Below are 19,706 nucleotides of genomic sequence, written 5' to 3' on the forward strand. Positions count from 1 at the left end.
AAATGCAATAATGGAAACATATACTTTGTATATTTTGAGATCTATATATGAAATGACACAAATCTTAGTTCTCTACAGTCAGGAAAGAAAATGTAAATATGTACTGAAGTTGAAAACATGGAATGTGTGAATACCTACATCCTAAAATGTAGAATAAGTTCATTCATAAAGAAAACCTACAAATTGTATTTCCCTGGAGGCAGCAATAGCTAGATAGAAACAATGGACTGACTGTCTATTTGGATACTTTTCTCTTTCTAAATGTGATTGAACTTTTCTATGTAAAGTAGTTTTTTGATTGCCTTAGTCATAGTCTTACTATAAATCAAGTGTTACAATTTTATGGTTTTCTTTGGTTCTTCTTAAATACTTTAGGGAAAATCTTAGCCTGTTGTTGGCTTGACCACATTCTTCAGAGAAAAAATGAGCTCTGAAACAAAATGTGTAGCAGATGTAAAGCATGCAAAGTTCCCCACCTAACCTTTCACCATAAATGATATTTTTAACACTAAGCAGCACCCACTGAGTGACTGATGTGGTGCTGCGTGACAGAGTTCCTTGAGGCATGTACCACCCTGGCAATTATGGTCTTACAGATACTTCTAGTTAAAATTTTTTATACCAAGAAGAGGAAATGCAATCTTCTGCAAAAAGAATATCCATGGATGATGTGGGAAAAGAAGTGAAAACAACACGGACCTATAATTTGGTAAAATGAAACATGTTACCTACATGACAAAGAATCATTTCAAATGTACACACTTAGGCTCTTATTATATAAAAAGTGACTAAAAAAATATAGACTGAGGTAGGAGGTAGATGCCCCGCCCCCCCAGGATAAAGCTATTAGATATTCCCTGTGGACTGAAACTAGAAGACAAGAATAGCAGGACAATTAAGAGAGGAGGCTGGGCCCTGCGCAGACCATATATTTCTCATTCTCCAAGTCAGGAGACCTTCCCAACCACACATGCACAGAAAGGCTCCTTAGAGGCCAAAGGGGGTTGATGTCAAGGGATGTTCTACCCATAAACTTTTTCAGTAAAATCCATGTTGACTAAGAATTGTGTGCACATACATGGGAAGACCCTGAGATACAGCAACTATGGACTGTAAAACAGGCAAATCAAAATGATTGTCCAAAGGAAACTTGGAAGAAATACCTCATATAAGTAATTCAGACTTCCATGACAGTGCAACTTGGGGACTCTCCCTCTGAGTCTGCCTGTCTACCCACACATATTGTACTCTTTTTCCTCTTAATAAATACTTCACTTGTTTCATTACTTTCCATCTTATGGGAATTCTTTTCTGCAAAGCCAAAGGGCCAGAGCCCTTGTCACCGACCACTGGTCTAGCGGCCAAGCTCTGGTGCTCTCACCACCACCACTCAGCTTCAATCTTTGACTGGGAACCCAAGCACCGCTCCAAGCCACTGCACGCCGAGGTCACTCACGATCATATACCAAGCAGAAAATATGTTAGGGAAATGTAAGCAGTTTTTCAAGAGAAGTTTACAGGTACTATCAAAAATGCCAACTTAACTCATTTTCCACCTGCCATTTTTATCAAAGCCTCACCTCCCAGGCCTCCTCCTTCCTCTTCAAGTTTGGGGCCCATCTGAAGAAAACAGTGATGTTTGTGGTTGTGCTTATAAGGTGGTGTCATCTAAACCCCTGGAAGAAAAAGGTGTTCTCTCTTTTTACACTGAGGGACCAATTTCAGGACTTTATCAACCTCAACCTAGAATATCCTTCAGATCTAGTGTAAATCTTCTCTGCTATAACATAATGTTATAACTTAGTCTTTCCTCAGTTATGATATAGGACCAACCATTATACAGTTCCTTCCATTTTGAGGAGAAAACTTATAACACTGTATGTTTTATGATGGCCCAGACTTTGCTTTGTTTATTGTGTCATCTCCACAGCTTAAAACCAGCACTTGGAAGGCAGCAATATGTGTTCAATGAATGAATGGATGAATGACCTTTTCCAGGAAAACAATATTATTTTAAACTTCAGAGATTATATTCTTCCTCCTCACCACTGCCAAAAAGAGGTTTCATTTCCTCCGAATCCTGTTTACTTTGGTCGAATTAGACACAATATTCTAGACCTTAATAGCTATGTTGTCATTGTGTTAATCACCATCACTATCATCATAGTCAAAAACATTAGAACATTTATGTTGTTTACAAAACAGTATAAATGGACTCCAGTGGGCCCTCTACTACAAGATTCTCTTAAACAGCTATAATTTGTTTTCATTCAAAGCTTACAAATTGAAATGGTTTTAGTTTCAAAATTGAGAAGAAAGGAAATCTAAGAAAAGGGACACTACTTCTCACTCTTACAAAATATTTAAAGAATTAAATTGTATTTGACAATTACTAGTAAAAACTAGTCAAACTCTGAATGTCTATCAAGAGAGATGAAAGATTTACAAAATGTCTAAGCTTAAAAGTATCTGGATGTTCTGCATCGATCGTCAGGTTTTTACCTTTATCAGGTCAAGGGAAAGAATGGCTGATTTTCTGTCCCTATCTCTGTAGAAATCTTTCAACACCTATTTCTGAAATTCTGATGAACATTTATTCTTCAAAACTAAAAAAATATTTTTAAAAAAAATTCTCTGGCTTTAGTAATTGATATAGTTGCCAAGTTGGCAGAATCATGTTCTCATTATTTACATAACTATGGAAGAGACTGAGTCATCTTCCAGCTTAAATATGATATGTACAGCTCACATTTAACAAATCACAGATGACAAAGGACTAGCGGGATTATCCGACCAGGAATTGAACCTGCGCCCTCAGCAGTGGAAGTGTGGAGTCCTAACCACTGAACTGTGAAGGAATTCCTGGGTTATTGCTTCTTATTGATTTTTTTCTGCAGGATTTCTAATCTTGTAGAGATCATTTTAATGCTATTTTCTAATGTGGCCTTGATGGTTACAGTCAGTTGCTCAGTTGTTTATAAATAAGGTTGCAATGACATGTGTGCTATTTGACTTCTTCATCACCGTAAGAGAGGGAACTGAGGAGTAATTCAAGACTTATACAGATAGAATAAGAAGAAAGATGTAGCGAAACATGTATGTCTATTCTAGAGTAAAATGATAGAAAAGGTTTTTTAGAATCATCTGCAGTTAAATCTCGTCGAAGGGAGGTTAGAAAGAAATCCAGGATCATTTGTGTTTCAACTGACAGTAGGCACAGGAAGGGCGAGGAGGTTTCCTTGGAGGTGTCCCAGACCTTCTCTTCTGGATTCCCAAATCCTTTTAAGCTGTTTGGAAGCTTTGTAAGATTTTAAGGGATTGTGTAAACTGATATACTTTATATAGGCACTTGGTGTTTTTAAATGAATGAAAAAACATACACACTTTCAACAGAGAAGAGGATGGTGTAAAGAGAAAGAATATTTAACCAGGCACATTTAACCATCAGTAACTGAGTTCATGGCTTTACATAAATGATTTTATCTCTGAGTTTTCCCTTCCCAGTTAAGGGCTGGGGGGTTAAGGAGGAGGAACAGGTGGGTGGATTATATTGCTGAGCTTCATTCATTTACTGAGATACTATGGTTCCTTCTGGAACTTCTTTGAAGCTGGATCTATTGTTCTTTTGTGGCAATCGGAGTGGAGTGGTGCTATTTTCCTTTAGAAAAGTACATTGGGGTCAGAAAGCCAGCTGATTTCATTGTCAGGCCTCAATGGGGCTCTGAGGACAGCCTTTGAATAACTAACTGAGGCATCTAGTCCTCTCTACCTTCCTACCTCTCTTCAGAGTGTCATTAGCTGTTAGGCTGCTTTATTGAAATTTTGTTTCAAATCCTTTGTAACAGAAGACAACCAGGAGATAAAAATCATGTAATCTCTTTAGCATGTAAAGTTTGCTAAAGGTAAATCAGAGCTAATACCTAATTAAAAACAGTGATATTCACTGTCCTGGACAGCAGTATCGGCATCACTTGGGAACTCATTAGAAATGCAAATTCTCAAGCCTTACCCCAGAACTACTAGGTAAGAAACTCTGAATGGGGTTCAGCAGTCTGTGTGTTCAGAAGGCCTGTAGGAGATTCTGTTTCACGTTACAGTTTGAGAGTCTCTGCCCTGATGTTGATATAGGGGGTAAATAAAACCAAATAAAGGTTGCTTGGAGACTAGAAAGGTCAGATCTTCCCAAAAAGGAATTACAAGGTCTGCAGAATAGCTCAGGTAGAGGCCACAAAGCAGGAAGTTCTCCCTGTTTGGAGCTCAAGGCTTTGCATTCTATTCCTGGGCAGCAGAGCTGGAGGCTGACAACCAGTATGGCTGGGTTCATACAGAGACCCAGGCTCACAGAGAGTCCTGTCTGTCTTTCCCATTTCCCAACTCCTTTTTGCCCAGGAAGAAGCGGGATTGTTGAACTTGTGAAGAGCATGGACTCAAGTCCCGCTTCTGACAGGCCCTTAGCCAGCTGTGGAAGCTTTGGGAAATTCCTTCATTCCTCTGAGCCTCAGTTTCTTCATCTATGGAACCTATACCTCCAGGAAAGCATGATGTGGTTTACATGCCTCACTCATAGTAAGTGCTTAATAAAGACTAGTCCCCTTGCTCAGCTCGTACAGAATGAGAATGGCTGCAGTCATTCTGACTGCTCAGTGTCTGAGCCGTCCCAGTTGTTAGTTACTCCACAGGTCAGCCCCGCACATTTCCTTAACAGGACAGATGTGGACAGCCTTACAAACTGCTCCTGGGATAAGTTTTAAGTGTATTTAACAGATGAAAATAATGTTAAAATTTAAATGATTGACAAAACAAGATATTGCAAAAATTGTTTTAATTGGTCAAGTTTAAATTTTCGAAAAATGACTATTTCACAGTGATAACCTCTAACAAGATCTTTTTCTGATGTCTCCACAGGAATCCTTGTCAGGAAGTTAAATGGAATGGCACTTACCATGGTGCCGGAGGCATTTTAAGAAGACTGATTGGCTGTAACTGTGTCTGGATATAGTTTCTAAGCAGTCATTGAGCCCTGAATTGATCCACAGGCTGAACTAAGTTCGAGGGGGCTGCGAGAGCCAGGTGCCACGAGGTTACTCTGAAGTGCCCTCATCCCTGGAAGAGATCCCTGGATGAGCCTTGGGGAGCGCTTCGAAGTCCTGGAATCTGTTTTTTATAAGATCTTTTTCAGCAAGGTATTGGTATCAATAAGTTGCCTTTTCCATCTTAATGACTTCCTCAAATAGAGAATCCACTGCATAAAACTCGGATTTTCATCCTTAGTTTTAAAATGTGAGTTGTTAAAGATCCCTATAGCTATGTGCATCAAAATATCATTTAAAAGTTACAATTCTCCAGCCCCTTCTGTGTGGCCCACAGATTATCTACCTTGAAATTTCTTCACCAGATATGGAGAAATGCCTCAAGCTGTCTTTCATGTACAAGCCCAAGAGCAGTTTTACACAAAGATCAGTGTTCTCTCAGTTAAGTGCTGGTTAAATAAAACAGTGTAAAATAGAATCTAAGAGAAACAAATTACCTAAGACCTATTTCCTCTGGGGCACCAGGTGTCAGCCTTCCTTTAATTTTCTCTTGTTGTTGTTCAGTCACTCAGTCGTGTCCGACTCTTTGTGACCCCATGGACTGCAGCACGCCAGGCTTCCCTGTCCTTCACTATCTCCCAGAGTTTGCTCAAACTCATGTCCATTGAGTTGATGATGCCATCCAACCACCTCATCCTCTGTCACCCCCTTCTCCTCCTACCCTCAGTCTTTTCCAGCATCAGGGTCTTTTCCAATGAGTTGGCTCTAGTGTGGGCCAATTTGAAGGCACTCAGTTTTGGGGGGTCAGCTCATCCACTAGTGGAAATTATACCATGTCTCATTTGTTTCTTTCATGTTCCCACAGACTACTTTTCAAACTTGGCTATTGTAATTTACTCAGTGTGTATTGTACTTCTCTATAAGGTATGTATATGTTAATATTTAAAATACTGCATTCCAAGTTCCATCAGCCAACATTTCTTAAATGACTATTTCAAAAGAAATAGAAGATGAAATCTCTTCTTAAAAAAGAAATACCTACTATTTAGGAAGACAGAGCACACCCAGATGGAAAAATGAAGAAAATTTTTTGAAGCAATCAATTGGCAAGTCATAAAGAATAATTTGCAAAAAAAAAAAAATGATGTTCAAGGGGAACTAACTAGAAAAATGAACAGAACCAGGCAGGGTACTCAGAAAAGCTTCTGAAGGCCAGTAGGCATATGAAAAGATGCTCAACATTGCTAATTATTAGAGACACGCAAATCAAAACTACTATTAGGTACCATCTCCTACAGGTCAGAATGGCCATCATTAAGAAGTCTGAAAATAACAAATGCTGGAGAGGGTGTGGAGAAAAGGGAACCCTCCTACACTGTTGGTGAAAGTGTAAGTTGGTGCAAGCACTAGGAAAACAGTATGGAGGTAACTTAAAAAACTAAAAATAGAATTACCATATGATCCAGCAATCCCACTCTTGAGCATACATCCAGAAAAACACTAAAAACAACAACTAAAAACTGATCCTCAAAAAGATACACGCACTGTTTGCAGTAGCCAAGGCATGAAAGCAACCTAAGTGTCCACAGATAGATGAATACATTAAAAAGATGTGTTTTATATATATATATATACATATATAATGGAATACTACTTAGCCATAAAAAAGAATGAAATATTGCCATTTGCAGCAACATGGATGGACTTAGAGATTATCATACTAAGTGAAGTAAATCAGAAAGAGAATGACATATATTACATGATACACATATAAGTGTATATGTAGAACCTAAAACATGACACACATGAACTTACTTATAAAACAGAAACAGACTCAAAAACATAGAGAACAGACTTGTAGTTGTCAAGGGGATGTGAGTTGGGGGAGGAATAGATTGGGATTAGCAGATGCAAACTATTGTATACAGAATGTATAAACAACAAGGTCCTACTGAATAGCACAGGGAATTACATTCAATATCCTATAACAAATCATAATGAAAAAGGATAGGAAAAAGATATGTATGAATCTCTTTGCTGTATAGCAGAAACTAACACAACATTGTAAATAAACTATACTTCAAAAAAAATTTTTAAAAAGGCTTCTGGGAAGCAGTGAAATTTATTTTAGATTTTGACAAAGACAAATTTGGATTAGAAAAAGTTTGTGAGGGTACATGTTAGACAAAGGAGATATTTGACTTTTGTGCAAGAGAAGGAAAACACTTTATTTCAGATAACTGTAGAACCATTAAAACAACTGGCTCATTCTTTTTCTCATGCTGTTAAGATATAAGATGAAATAGGAAAATATATTTATCAAACAATCTATTATATCTAACTCACTTCTAAACTATTGAAAACCCACCTACATTTTCTTTACGGAGCCCACAAATGCTCTAATATTGACTGTTTTTGTTTCTTCCCCTAAATGTTACTTGCTAAATCTTTTTTCATCTAATTTATTTATATAATTTTTGGCTTACTTTTGTTAAATGATATGAAATAATTGTAGACCAGGCAAAGTTTGTATACCCACTTAAATGACTCCCTATCTACCATCTGTTTTTTTTTTTTTCTTCTCCTAAGTGGAAGAAACTTCCTTCTGAAATAATTTACTGCAGTCCCAAATGGTTGTTTATGGTCATTTTAGAGATAAAATTCCATAAATTCAAGTTAGCACTGACATTTTATAAGTGTTGTCATGTCAAGGCTGGGGAATGGAAACCATCTCACTGGGTTCTTTAAAGTGGAAGCATCTTTTGTCTGCTTATTACTGACTGTGAGAAATGGCCGGATTAAAGCCTCCAAATGTTTCAGTGATGCAGAGCAAAGGTGACTTCCTGTTTTGTTTTAGGGTTTGTTTCCTTCTCTTCTCAATGAAGGCTGTGTTTTCTGACATTCTGCAATCTTTTTGCTCAGTGATTTCCCATTGAAAGGGCAGGGTAGGAGGGCCTCTGCAGGTCATTCCGTTTACAATATGCCCTGAAAAGGGAGGAAGGGGGAGAGGGAGAGAAAGAGGAAGTTCATTAGTGGAAGGAGCAGACCAGGAGGGGATCTGTTTTCCATTTTCTTTTCTGGATTGAGCTCATTTGGATGGAAAGGATTTTATTGTTATCTTTATCATCATTATCATTACCTGTGTGGTGTAATTTTCTTACACGTTTGTCTCAAGTGTGAGGTGAATTTATTGGTGGAAGAGTTAATAAGTGCCATTTTATTTTAGTAAAATCAGGGGTGGGTGAGTGGGGGAAGCCCAAGTACTTTAAAGCAGTTTTCACTTTGAAGCTTAAAATGCAAAACTCAAAAGTTTTAATTCTGCAGTGCAAAAGAAAAAATTAAAAGAAAAAAAGACCTGTTACTTGCTTCTCGTGGCCTATTTGTAATTAGGTACAGCGTTTCTTTTTATGAAAGGCGATTTCCGCCCACACCCCCACACCCCACTACCTCGGTCCCCTACACTCTCCATTGACCTATTTATTAAAAATGCAGACCTCTGCAGTCAGGAGTTCTGGATTGATAAGGCTCCATCATCGCTGCAGGGGTCCATGTTTTCTGCGATTTGAACATTTTTCAAGTGACGTTGCTTAAATCTTCCCCCTCAGGTCTTTCTGCTGAGCCGGTAATCACAGAGGCGAGGCTAGAGGTTGCTTAAAGGAAATACCTCCAGGGAGCGTGGGGCTCGGGTGGGTTCCCAAGTAGGGAACTAGGGGCACTCCTTCGTGGAGATTTGGGTGGGCTCTTCAGTGAGAGGCTGGGGGCTCTCCTTTGGAGCGGGGGATAGGGGGGTGCGGTGCTCCCGGGTGTGGGTCGTCTCAAGTCCGCTCTGTCTCGGGTTATCGCATCCTCTCTGCTTTTGCAGGCTTCTCCTTCCTCCGCCTCCAAACCACAGACCCCTTCCCAGGAAGGGGAGCGGGCGCTGGAGGGCTGGGGCCGCACGGGGGCGGGGCTGCCTCTCGCTCCAGGAGGCAGGAAAGCGAAGAGCAGAGGATCCGAGGCGCAGACCTCCCGTCGCGGCTCCTCGAACGGGTCCCCTCCTGCCAGCGGCGGTCGCTGCAGCAGCCGCAGCTCACACCAAAGACTCGCAGCTGGGTCTTTTTGCTCAGCCTACCAGACTTGCAAACTCTTACTGCACCCTAGTCCTCCCTTAGGAGTCTCTGCCCTCTCCTTCCCCCCTCCTGCACCCTCCGTTCTCCTCCTCACTTGGGAGACTTGCATGCTTCTTTTAGCACCTTTTTGTAATCCAGGGGACGTGACACCCCAGAGCTCCAACTACCTCAGCTGAATTCTACTTTTGTTTTTATTTCTCCCTCGGTTCCTCTTGTTTTCGTCTCATCTGCGAAGTCGGACGCTTCTGCCAGAGGGGGCGAGGAATTAAATAGATGCCGCGGCCCCAGAAGGCTTAGACGTCGGGAAAGAGCAGCCGGAGAGGCAGGAGCGGCAGGGGCGGCGGCGGCTGGCGCTCGGCGCAGCTTTTGGGACCCCATTGGGGGAATTTGATCCAAGGAAGCTGTGAGATTGCCGGGGGAGGAGAAGCTCCCATATCATTTGTGTCCACTTCCAGGAGGGGAGGAGGAGACGGCGGAGCGGGCCTCTCGGCGTTCTCCGCACTGCTGCACCCTGCCCCATCCTGCCGAGATCATGGTCTGCGGCAGCCGGGGAGGGATGCTGCTGCTGCCGGCCGGGCTACTCGCCCTGGCTGCGCTCTGCCTGCTCCGCGTGCCCGGAGCTCGGGCGGCCGCCTGTGAGCCCGTCCGCATTCCCCTCTGCAAGTCCCTGCCCTGGAACATGACTAAGATGCCCAACCACCTGCACCACAGCACCCAGGCCAACGCCATCCTGGCCATCGAGCAGTTCGAAGGTCTGCTGGGCACCCACTGCAGCCCGGATCTGCTCTTCTTCCTCTGTGCTATGTACGCGCCCATCTGCACCATTGACTTCCAGCACGAGCCCATCAAGCCCTGCAAGTCTGTGTGCGAGCGGGCCCGGCAGGGCTGTGAGCCCATCCTCATCAAGTACCGCCACTCGTGGCCGGAAAGCCTGGCCTGCGAGGAGCTGCCAGTTTATGACCGCGGCGTGTGCATCTCTCCGGAAGCCATCGTCACTGCCGACGGAGCCGGTGAGTCCGACACTGCCCAGCCTGCCCCCACTCCCCTGCCTTGCAACCGCTCACTTCTTGGAGTCCTTGTTACTCCCCTTTACTCTGGTTCTGTGGATTCGGATCACTTCGCTTAACCTCTGTCTTAATTATTCCGCTATCGAACACCGTGCCTTTTTTCTCTCTTTTCATCTCCCTTCTAAACCGATGCACTCTATTCTTATAGGCGATCTGTGTTTCTAAAACACTCAAGTTCATTCCACTCCCATCGCACTTCTGCTCAACACTGCCCCTGCACCTCCACTCTTTACATGTCCCAGTAACCACATACAGAGTGCTCTTTTCTCACCTTAATTTGTTTATAATCACTGAACTTTTTTGCGTTCTCAGCCATCAGTTTTCTGTATCCCTCGTGTTTAGCTACTTGTAAAGACTGTATGGTGAAAACAGAAAACTGAAGCGCCGTTTTCTTCTTATTATTAAAAATGCCAAGATAATTTCAGTAACCTTACCCCAACCCACAGATGTTAGTAGTATGTGTTTGCTCAACATCCAGTTTGAGCAATTACCTTCACCTTAAATTTCCCCCTCCTTTCAATGAGATAAATTGTTCTTCCATTCCAGACTGAAATAGCTGTGAAACATTGCTATGCACTGCTAATTAGCTTCTGAGACTTGCTCCAGCCACAGAGCTGGCAAAGTGAAATTGCTGGGCTCTTTTCACATTCCCACATGCCTTCAAGTCATTTTGTAAATGACATATGGATGAAAGGAGTTATATTTAAGGCATGTTATCATCATACACTCATGTAATGTTATTTTTAATCTCACCCCTTATCCCACTCTTATGCTCTGCAAATAATTTGTCTTCAGTACCTTTCTCTGTGTGCATCAACCAGAGATTCATTTCAATCTTCCCCTACTGTAAAACTTTATTACAGTTCTGTGTTAAATGGAATCAATCACGAGTTGTTTTCTCATTAGTGTTTGGTCTAATTAGGACAGTCATAACTCTTAAGACTCCAACTAAACCTAGTTCATTATGGTCCATTTAATTCTAACTCAATGTCACTCCTACCAATTACCCAAAACTTGAAAATTTCACCCTTCATATACTTTAAATATAAACCCAATCTTTTATGACTGGTCCTCTTTCACACCCTCCCCAGATCAACTCTGCCCTTAGGTATGATGACTTTATACCTCCTTCTCTATTCATTTCTTGGGCATCAACTTTTTCTTCTTTTGCCTCTCAATTTGCTCAGCCTAAGCTCATGTCCTTAGTCCCTTCCTAGGTGAACAGTTCTTGGTCAAGGAATTGATTTGGAAAAAATGCTTTCTGTGCACAGTGACCCACTTAACATAGAGGACTAAGGAGGGGAAAAGTACTTGTACAAATAGCTGCCAAACCAAACTGAATAGAAAGATTTCCAGATTTTTTTGATGGTCACCTCAGTTTATCACCTTTGACTACACCTATTGTTGTCTTGATTTTAATAATCAACCAACAACTGATTGTTTAAAATAATCACAAAGAAATGTATTTCTTATTTATCTTTGGGCTAAAAGAGCATTTGAGCTTTTATAGTCATTAATGTTACAGGCTGTACAGATGCTGGGAGAGAGCTGCCCTGCTCTGTCAGGCACTTAGATCAGTTAAATGCAGACACTCCTCTCAGGCCAAGGGCTAGGAATTCGGTGGCCAGGGTTCACACTGAAATGCATTCCTCCTCCTGCTCTGAAACCTCTCCTAGAGATGGACCTCAACTGAGAGAGGTTTGGTAAGGTTAGTGGCCCTCAAAAGCCATGGTCAGTATGGATAGGAAGCAGTTTCCTCAAGTGTCCCTGAGTTACCTATCATCGTGGACCAAATGTAGAACAATTGCCTCATTGAAGCGCTCAAATAAGACATGCGTGGGAACAATTTGTCAGTCCATGGGACCTGATTACTAAGCTGCTTTAAAAGGCCGTAATGTGCTTTGCTGACAGTTGCCCTTGTTAGAAAAAGAAGTAGGGGTAGGTGGCAGTTGGAACCGTTTGTTAGTGATGTTCCGCCTTCCCCTTACGGTATCCCTCAGTGTGAACCAGAGACTGTGATGGCAGGAGGGAGCTGAAGGGGAGGGAGGAGGGAATGGAGTGGTGGATTCTAGCCCAAAGGGTCCCCTGGCTTCCAAGGCTGCAGCTTGCTGAAAATTACATTCCCTATGCTGGGTCAAACTATCAGGCACCTGGAATTACTTAAGAACTACCACATGTGGCCAGTTTAATTTACGATGCAATATGCGCCTTGCTTCAGTGGGATATGATAGTTCATGCAGCAGGGTTGTTTTTTTTTTCCTTCCTCTAAGTATAAACAGAGTTCCTATGTCTTATGCCTAGAATCTAGCAGAATATAAAAATGAGGTTGCCCTGAATAAAATAGAACCACCTTTTACGTACCTTCCATGTCAAGAGGATTTTCAAATCCTACCATTTACACAAATCTGTAGGATATTATGACTCCACCAACAAGTTTAAGGACATTTTACAAAGCAGAATTTTATTGAATGGAATATTGCTTCAGTCTACTTTTTGTTTTGAAGTATTAAGGGCAAGCATATTTTTATACAGAAAATATCATATCCTCTTGATAATTACTAATAAATTCACATTAAATTTATTCTTTTTCTACATTTTGTATTTATTATAGACCTGTGACTGCATATACACCTGCTTTATCTATGAATTCAGTTCAATTTAGTCATTCAGCCAGTTAATAGTCTAATATTTAATATTGTATGATGAATAAAGGGTATGGCCGTGGAGTGGGAAAGACCAGATGTTGAATCTTGACTCTGCCTCATATTGGCTATTACTATAGGGCAGTTGTATAGTCTCTCCAATGCAGTTTTCTAATCTGTGACATGGGGACATACTGCCTACATCCCACGGAGATGGTGAAGATGAAGTTAAACAGCATCTGTAGTATCTCATGCATAGTAAGTCCTCAACAAATTGCTGCTGTTGCTATTGCTATTTTTCCATTATTATCATTGTTATTAAAATTTATTTTTTTGCTTGTTTTATTTTGACAAACCTAGTTTGTTGGTAAATGCAGATAGAGTTTAGAGTTTTTGTCAGTTCAACTCTGGGAAACAAGCTTCACACTGAGAACTCACTGGATAGGCCAATCTTATTTCTTCTGAATATAAACTTAGTATTTAATTTTACACAAATTGACCTGGACCTCGGGCTCAAGAACAAATCCCTTTGGGAGCAATAGGAATAAAGAATGAGCTTGATGGATGTCTGTTAATTACTTTATCTCAGAAATGTAGACATTGAGTGTTTAAGAAAATGTATGGTATGATATTTCACAGCCATTTATACTGCCCCCTGGTTAACCATGCCAAGGGCTTTATAATCGCTCCTCAGTTATTGCTGCTTTTTGTTGTCACCCAGCTCTTGCGCAGCACATTTCTCCCAGCCCTCTCTCTCCTGGCAGAGCTGCGCCAACTTTCACATGCATGCACTGCTGTTTAATCATTTCTCCACTTTCTGGGGAACAGGCAGCCTTTTCTTTAGCCCTGGTCTACAAATATTTGAGGGGCCAAATAGCAAGAAGGGAGAATTATTTAGTGTGATATGAGGAGGAAAATGGAATGGAAAGGAGAAATGGAAATTTTAGGGTAAGACCTCATTGTGTGAAATTTTGAAAGGCACTCTGGATGGGGCTAGGAAGGAGTACCTTAGAATACAATGATGTTAAATTATGTTTATAGCTAACACAGTTATCAGTGGTAATGGGATCTTAGGTAGTCTCCAAATTGCATATTAATAATTCTCTTCTATCATGTTTCCACAAAATTCTAGATAGTTGTTTGCTACACATAGCAATATTGACTAAGTTATATTTGTCCTTTCTCCTCCTACTAGGTGTATGGAAAGAGGAGACCAAGTACCACCATATAGATAGAGAGTTTTGAATGATTAAAAACTGGCTGTATGTCTTCAGTTTAAAGAAACCAGTTTTACAGTTTTGGCCCTTAGTTGGAATCCCAGATTTGCCATTAATGTTATACTTTGATGGACTTCCCTGGTGGTCCAGTGGTTAAGACTATGTGCTTCCACTGCAGAGGCGTGGGTTCGATCCCTGGTCAGGGAGCTAAGATCCCATATGCTGCACGGTGCAGCAAAAAAAAAAGTTATACCTGGAGCAAGTCATGTGGCATTGACATAGAGACTGTGAAGAGCAAAAGAAATAGCGATGTGAAAAGGGTAAAACAACAGCAGTGTGATTGGGAAGACGTCATTCTCAGACCAGGAATCATTACTGGCCATAGAATAAGAACTAACAACACTTAGTATGTGGCATGTGCTGTTCTACGTGGGTGATGCATATTAATTTCTTTAATTCTTGTAATAACTACATGGTAGGTACTATTACGCCTATCTGCAGAAAGGGAAGCTGAGTCATATAGAGAAGCTAAGTGAACCAAATCTATAAAACTATTAATAGAAGATTCAAACCAGGACCTGTTCCAAGTTATACTTCCTCTCTTATGAAGAAACAGGTGATGTTAACTGTACAGAGAATCGGTGTCTTTTGACCATCAGAAGGGCTTCCCTGATAGCTCAGTTGGTGAAGAATCTGCCTGCAAAGCAGGAGATCCTTGTTTGATTCATGGGTTGGAAAGATCCGCTGGAGAAGGGATAGGCTACCCACTCCAGTATTCTTGGGCTTCCCTTGTAGCTCAGCTGGTAAAGAATCTGCCTGCAATGCAGGTAGACCTGGGTTCAATCCCTGGGTTGGGAAGATCTCCTGGAAAACGGAAAGGCTACCCACTCCAGTATTTTGGCCTGGAGAATTCCATGGACTGTATAGTCCATGGGGTTGCAAAGAGGCGGACACAACTGAGCGACTTTCACTTTGACCATCAGATTTCAGTTACAGTAACACTTTTTTTTCATTGTATTTTGATTTATATGTGGCTTTAGAGAATAGAAGGCAACTAAGGACAATGAATTCCAAGGGATGAGAGCTAAGTACTTCTCTGCACTTCTGAGACAGGAGAGAACATGCATTCTGTACTCTCCTGTCTATCCCTGAGCTCCTTGGTCTCTGCAGGCCCCAGAGTGAACTCCTCATTTCCTTACCTTCATAAGTCTGTTCTCTTCTAGTATTTTCTATGTTGTTAAGGGGCACACCCACCCATATTCCAGGTCTGAAGGCAGCCTTGCTTCCACCTTTTCTTTATCCCCCACATTCATGAGGTATCAGGTGCTTTAGGTCAACTCTGAATACAATTCCCTCCCCTTCTTCTCTAGTGCTACTTTCTTTGTTTGGACCTCACCATTTCTTCCATGGATTGTGGAGCTGGAATGATAATTGGCTTGCTGACCTGCAGTATGGTCCCTCCATGTTCCAATAGGGTGATCATTCTGAAATACAAATCTGTTGTTTAAAATCTTCTGGTATCTGCCGCCAGCCTTCATGATCTCATGCCTTCTTACCCCTCTAGGTTCCTTTCTCTCTGCTAACTCTACCCTGGCAGCCCCGTAGGAAGACTTGCAGGTCCCTCCACTCCAAGAGTGCTTTGGTTTCTCACCCCAGACTCTGGCACGTGCTGCTTTCTATTTGGAAAACTCTCTCTTCTTTTCTCAGCTCCTTCTTAGAATTCTTCTTCTGGAAACGTCTATGACACCTACTTGAAATCCTTGGGGCATTAAAACCTGCTAGTAATACCCACTATTTTAATTTAGGATAATTTGTTCAAATTCCTAAGTTTAACTTTCTGAAAACGGGCTCTTTTGGATTATTTGTAATCAGAAAACTTTGGTTTTCTCTCTTATAATTCTAACAGCTGCTGTCTAAGCACTTTAAAAAAGTGTAGAAACATTTTCCTATGAATAAGAGTAAAAGAAGAAAACCAAACTCCTAGGGTCAGCTGCTTTAAAGGGGTTTTCATTTTCCAGGAGAAGAATTTTTTCAGTTTTAGTTCCACCTGTTGACATTAAACAATTACTTTAAATATGGGTCAGTATACTTTTTTAATTTACAGAGAGATCATCTTTGTATAAATCATGTGCATATTTTCCTAGAATATAGCTTTTTTTCTTATTTTTTATTTATTTTTAATTTTTGGCTGTACTAGGTCTCTGTTGCTGCATGTGGGCTTTCTTTAGCTGTGTCCAGGGAGGCTACTCTCTAGTTACAGCGCGTGGGCTTCTCATTGCAGGGGTTTCTTTTATTTTGGAGCGTGGGCTCTAGGGGCACCAACTCAGTAGGTGCAGCGCGTGGACTCTTGAGCATGTGCCCTTCAGTAGTTGTGGTGCACAGGCTTAGCTGCCCTACAGCATGTGGAATCTTTCTAGATCAGGGATTGAACCCTTGTCCTCTGCATTAGCAGGCGGACTCTCAATCTCAACCACTGGACCACCAGGGATGTCCTTTTCTTATTGTTCTCCCACCAGGGGTTGAACCCTGTCCACAGGAATGAAAGCCCAGAATCCTAACCACTAGGTCACCAGGGAACTCCCTAGGATATAGATTTTAAAATACCAGCTGATGATTACTAAGCCTGGGAAAGTAATCCATTAATCGTAGTTTTGAGTGTTATTGTTCTAAAATGGTGTTATACCTTCTTGTTTCATTTATTCGTGATAATGACCTATGAAGAAAAAGGACAGAGGAAGAACATTATTTTCTGTTAGGATAAACAGAGGCATTAAACTCATTTAACATAAGGTATTACTGCAAATATAAAATGCTGATGTAAGTGTACTGAGTTGAAGTGTCAATAAGAACATATAATTATGTACAGCATAATGCTTTGTTGGGGCAGTCAGTATTATTCATTAGAGGCTGCTTTCTTAACTAGAACAAAGACTAACTTAACATAATCACCATTTTCATTACCATTAACCATGTTACCATTTTCTGGGATTCGGGGATCTTAAAAAGAGTCAATGGCAATTTCCAATTATTATTTTGTCTGTTAATTGCACTGGCTTGAGTAGTCCCTTGTGGTAGACTTCCTTTCTGCTAAACACCTGTTTAGTGTGCACTTAACCAGGAGTACAAGGATGCTTTCTGCACATTTTCCTTAAGCACTAAGAATTAAAATGTATGCCAGTAAAGTGTGATATATCTATTATTGAAAAGGTGTATTTAGTTATTGTAGCCATCACGAAAAGTGTTGGGTGAGTACCTAGTATATGCTTTATTGTTGGAAATTTTCATGAAACTCAAAACCTTTGTTTATTAAATCCAGAAATGTATCCACAGTTGGCAAGGATTCAAAAGAGTTTATCAACTTTCAATCACATTAAAATCACAGGAAAGAATGCATCTTGTCCTTATTTGACCTACAAATGACAGTGTCAACCTTACGACGCTAATTAGAATCCATTTCCTTGAGACACCTGGGTTCTTGTCCAAATCAACTTGTGACTGAATTAGATTTTAATATGAGAATTCTTGAGATAATAATGAATGTTATGACTCTTACTGTACTCTATCATCTCCTTTCAGATTTTCCTATGGATTCTAGTAATGGAAACTGTAGAGGAGCAGGCAGTGGTGAGTACACCACCATCTTTCTGGTTTTCACTTGTGGTCAGACTAGTCTTGATGTTACCTAGATGTTGAAATCTTATTTGGGGAAGTTTGTGCCCTGCGTGGGCTTTCCTGATAGCTCCTGCAATGCAGGAGACCCCTTTTCTATTCCTGGATTGGGAAGATCTACTGGAGAAGGAAAAGGATACCACCCAGTCTTCTGGCCTGGAGAATTCCATGGACTGTATAGTGCCCTATATATTAAATGTAAACTTATAAAAATGTTCCTTTGTTTGTATTAATTTTATTTTTTAAACTAATGATATAATTTGATCTTTTATTTCGGTATACAGTTTTTTGAATTTTAACACATATTTAAATTTGTGTAACCACCAACACAATCAGGATACAGAACAGTTCCATAACCTCAAAACAAACAAAAAACTCAATTCAGCTCATCCTATTCCTTTATGATTACAAGCTTCTCCCACCCTTAACCTCTGGTGATCACAAATCTGTTTTTCATTGCTATGCTTTTGTTTTTTTGAGATTGTAGTGTGCATGGAATGATAGAGTATGTAACTTTTGGACATTGGCCTCTTTCACACAGCAAAATGTCTTTGAGATTTATCTAAGTTTTTGTATGTATCAGTAGTCCATTCCATTTTGCTGCTAAATGTTTTATTACTTGGATGTATTACCATTTGCTTGTCCATTTATGTCTTAAAGGATATTTTGGTTGTTTCTAGTTTTTGGCAATCATAGATAGAGCTATTATAAACATTTGTGTGTAGGTTTTTGTGTAAATAAGTTTTCATTTCTTTAGGGTAAATATAAGTTTTCATTTCTTTAGGGTAAATATCTATGAATAGGATTATTGGGTTAAATGGTAAGGGTATGGTGAACTTTATAAAAAAACTGCCAAACTGTTTCCAAAATGACTGTTCAATGTTGGACTAGCAATACTTAAGAGTTCCAGTTGCTCTGCATCTAAGAATGACTCTAGTTGCATTTCACAAATTTTGAAAGGTTTTATTTTGATTTTTCTTCAGTTCAAAATGTTTTATCATTTCCATTTAGACTACCTCTGTGACTCATGCGTTATTTAGGATTGCGTTGTTAAATTTGGTTCTGTTTGGAGGCTTTTCTGTTCTTCTTATGTTATTAATTTTTATTCTAAATTTCCATTATGGTCAAAGAATATAATTTGTATGATTTTAGTTTTTTTAATTTGTTAATATTTATCATATCACCCAGGATATGATCTGTCTTGGTGAATGTTTCATGTGTACTTGGGAAATATATATTCTGGTATTGTTGGATGGAATGTTCTTTAAATGTCAAGTAGATTAGTTGATTCTTGTTAGTTTTTTGTCCACTACGTCTGTTGATCACTGTGAGAGAAGTGTTTAAGTTTCCAAATATTGTAGATTTTTCTATTTCTCTTTTCAGTCTGTCAGTTTTGTTCCATGAAGTCAAATGTGATACTATTTGGTGTGTATGCATTTAAGATTTTTATGTCTTATTGGTGAATTGACCCAGTGATGTAATGCTCCTCTTTATCTTTGGTATTTTTCTCTTTTCTAAGTCTATTTTGTTTTATGTTAATATAGCTGCTCCAGTTTTCTTTTGATCAGTGTTTGCAAGGTGTATCTTTTTCTATTCTTTTTCTTCTAACATATCTGTATCATTTTGTTTTAAACAGATTTCCTCTAGACATAATGTAACTGGTTTTTAGGTTGGTGTTGGTTTTCTATCCATTCTGTCAATCTTTGTCTTTTGATTAGTATGTTTAGATTATTTACATCTGTTGTAATTGTTAATATGTTTGCATTTAGTGCCTTTATTTTGTTTTATGTTTGCTCCCTCTCTTTTTCATTCCTGTTTCCTATTTCTTAGCTTTCTCTTGGGTTATTGGAATGTAGGTCTCCCTCTTTCTCTCTCACCCTTGTGAACATGTGTGTGTACACACACACAAACACACCATGTATGTGTCTGTGTGATATATATATATATATATATATATATATATATATATGTA

At 40.0% G+C, this 19,706-nt stretch overlaps 1 protein-coding gene and 1 long non-coding RNA gene across 2 annotated transcripts in view; one reads left to right on the plus strand and one right to left on the minus strand.

Annotated features, from left to right (window-relative positions):
- Window positions 1-7,133: 7,133 nt before the first annotated feature.
- Window positions 7,134-10,071, minus strand: LOC145542350 (uncharacterized). The gene is made up of 2 exons (XR_014079797.1): window positions 8,504-10,071; window positions 7,134-8,015 (listed from the first exon to the last, which is right to left on the minus strand). It is a non-coding gene; the product is annotated as an uncharacterized LOC145542350 (long non-coding RNA).
- FRZB (frizzled related protein) overlaps window positions 9,001-19,706 on the plus strand; it is a 34,649-nt gene continuing 23,943 nt past the window's right edge. Inside the window, exons 1-2 of the mRNA XM_081580989.1 lie at window positions 9,001-10,149; window positions 17,642-17,689. Coding sequence (XP_081437115.1) covers window positions 9,672-10,149; window positions 17,642-17,689 — 526 coding nt within the window. The 5' untranslated portion in view covers window positions 9,001-9,671. The remainder of the gene's footprint in view (window positions 10,150-17,641; window positions 17,690-19,706) is intronic.

The sequence above is a fragment of the Giraffa tippelskirchi genome, chromosome 3 (genome assembly GCF_054371585.1).
Source record: "Giraffa tippelskirchi isolate mGirTip1 chromosome 3, T2T-mGirTip1v1.2.pri, whole genome shotgun sequence".
Taxonomy (NCBI): Eukaryota; Metazoa; Chordata; class Mammalia; order Artiodactyla; family Giraffidae; genus Giraffa; species Giraffa tippelskirchi.